Below are 2,826 nucleotides of genomic sequence, written 5' to 3'. Positions count from 1 at the left end.
ATTTTTTAACCTAGTATATCTCCTGGAAACAAGACTGTCTTAATTCTACCACTAAAAATGTATTCAAACATATATGTAAAATGAATGGAAAAATAACTATTCTCTGGAGCAGAGCTTCATTACCTTTTTTGAACTGAATTTTCTCTCCAAGATGCTAACCCCTAAGCATCTCCAGTGGTTATAACCTTGAGGCTATGTTGGTGGTTTGTTGCACCTGTCTTTCAAACCTCTTGTTCTTCCTGTGATTTATTTTAGGCACTCAAGTGGACGAAAACCATGAGAAATTTGAGTGGAGGCCATGTTGAGGGCTTTGTCTTGGTGGGTTTCCCTACCACTCCACCCCTCCAGCTGCTCCTCTTTGTCCTTTTTTTTGTAATTTACCTTCTGACGTTGTTGGAGAATGCACTCATTGTCATCACAATATGGCTCACTCCAAGCCTTCATCGCCCCATGTACTTTTTCCTCGGCCATCTCTCTCTCCTGGAGCTATGGTACGTCAATGTCACCATTCCTCGGCTCTTGACGACCTTTCTTACCTGGGATGGTAGAGTCTCCTATGTGGGTTGCATGACCCAACTCTACTTCTTTATTGCCTTAGCCTGTACCGAATGTGTGCTGTTGGCAGTTATGGCCTATGACCGCTACCTGGCCATCTGTGGACCCCTCCGTTACCCTAGTCTCATGCCTTCCAGTCTGGCAACTCGCCTTGCTGCTGCCTCTTGGGGAAGTGGCTTCTTCAGCTCCATGATGAAGCTTCTTTTTATTTCCCAATTGTCCTACTGTGGCCCCAACATCATCAACCACTTTTTCTGTGATATTTCCCCACTACTCAACCTCACCTGCTCTGACAAGGAGCAAGCAGAGCTCGTAGACTTCCTTCTGGCCTTGGTGATGATTCTACTCCCTCTGTTGGCTGTGGTTTCATCATATGCTGCCATCATTGCAGCCATCCTGAGGATCTCTACTTCCCAGGGACGCTGGAAAGCCTTTTCCACTTGTGCCGCTCATCTGGCAGTGGTTGTTATCTACTACTCCTCCACTCTCTTCACCTATGCACGGCCCCGGGCCATGTACACCTTCAACCATAACAAGATGATCTCTGTGCTCTACACGATCATTGTACCATTCCTCAACCCAGCCATCTACTGCTTGAGGAACAAGGAGGTAAAGGATGCCTTCAGGAAGACGGTGATGGGCAGATGTCGCTATCTTAGGGATGTTGTGGATTGATATACAATAGGTCCTGGGAGGAGTGAAAATATTGGAATCTTAGTAGGGCTTCCTCAAGGAATCAGAATGGGTTTAAAGGGAACATAAATATAACTTGTCAACAGTTTCTCTAAATATTGTCTGGGACCTTCTGACACAAATAAAAGTTTATGAATTGTTTATTTTTTTTTACAGGGGTTTTCGAACTAAGACTGGGCTAGCCATGTAAGAATCACTTGGAAGTTTGTTAAAATAAAGAGTCCCCCCGCTGAAAAAAAATATGTGGAGAGTCTTACTAAGTATGTCTGAAATATAACCCTGCTATGAATAACTTTCAAAACTTCCTAGAAACTCCTATGTCAGACAGTTTGGGATTCCCTAGTCTAGACCAAGCCCATTATTGTATAAGTGAGAAAATATAACATGAGAATAAAAGGGAACTAAAAAAATTAGGTAGACTTCAATGGAACAATTTCAAAGATCCAGAATCTCAGATCCCACTTTCATAAGAAACTGCACAAGTATGTTATATCCCAAGAACTAAATTTCATGTCATCTAATCAATATCCTTTACCTCTACGAAACTCACATTCATTGAAAGTCAAAGCAGAGAGAGATGCAATGCTGGTATTTAAGCATATATTCACTACTCAATATGGCTAAATATCCTCTCCATCTCCCTTCTTTGAATCTCAGGGGAATATAAAGCTGGTTGACCTAATAAATATTGAGCAGGTAGTAGGTAAAATGTTATAGAAAATTTATATACAGATCTTCTTCACTATGGCCAGCACCTGTTTTAATTAATTAGTAACAGGGCCATACCAGTTGTCAAATATTTTAAATTGTGTTCCCAGTCAAAGAACTGTAAGAACAGAAAATGCCTTTATAAAAAAAAAGATTGAAGAGCCATAGATAGGATGCAGATATCTCTATGGCAATTGGGATGCCTCAGGTTCATAGCCTGAATCATAGATATTCTAGCAAGTTCCTTTGATATTTTTGGAAAGTTGCTTGAATTGCTCAGAGAAATTTTTTATATCTTGAATCCAGGCTCATTTAAGAAAACCAAATTCAATGATTATTTAGATGTGAGATATGTGAAACAAAAAAATAAAAAATAAACATACAATTGAACAAATTCCAATGAACACAGATTGTTGGTCAGTGCACATTTGCCTAGTTTGAGAGGTTTTGAGGGAGAAAAAGACATGTCCATCAACGGAAACCACTTTATCAACAATCATTTTAGATTTTCCAGTATTAAAAACAAAATAACAATTAAAAATCTGATACTCAAAACAGTTTCAGTTGTTTGTTTTCATGCAATTTCTAAATAGTCTTGGAAACATCTCTGAATGTAGCTCAATTTACATTATATTCTCCCCTCCTTTCATAGAATTATCAAAGACATGGCGTTCAGAATTCAGACCCTAGAACCAGCAAATTTCAATTTGATCCTGGCTTTACTAATAACAAGTTATGTGATCATAGGCAAGGAATGTTACATCACTGCTCTTAGTTTCTCTTTGATAATAAAAATAATATATTTTCCATCATATGGGCTTGTTGTTAGTATTAAATAAATAATGCATATGTGGGCAAAGGATTTTTTTT

General features: G+C 38.9%; 1 protein-coding gene across 1 annotated transcript; it reads left to right on the top strand.

The window, feature by feature from the left end:
* The first annotated feature begins 276 nt into the window (after window positions 1-276).
* Window positions 277-1,230, top strand: LOC105715536 (olfactory receptor 6P1). The gene has a single exon (XM_012449961.2). It carries the CDS (start codon window positions 277-279, stop codon window positions 1,228-1,230), a length of 954 nt encoding a protein of 317 aa, XP_012305384.2.
* Window positions 1,231-2,826: the final 1,596 nt, after the last annotated feature.

Source organism: Aotus nancymaae, unplaced genomic scaffold (genome assembly GCF_030222135.1).
Source record: "Aotus nancymaae isolate 86718 unplaced genomic scaffold, 86718_ANA_hifiasm-v0.15.2.pri h1tg000108l, whole genome shotgun sequence".
NCBI classification, from domain to species: domain Eukaryota; kingdom Metazoa; phylum Chordata; class Mammalia; order Primates; family Aotidae; genus Aotus; species Aotus nancymaae.
The sequence above is the reverse complement of the archived record's forward strand: the minus strand, read 5'-3'. Positions and strand labels throughout refer to the sequence as shown.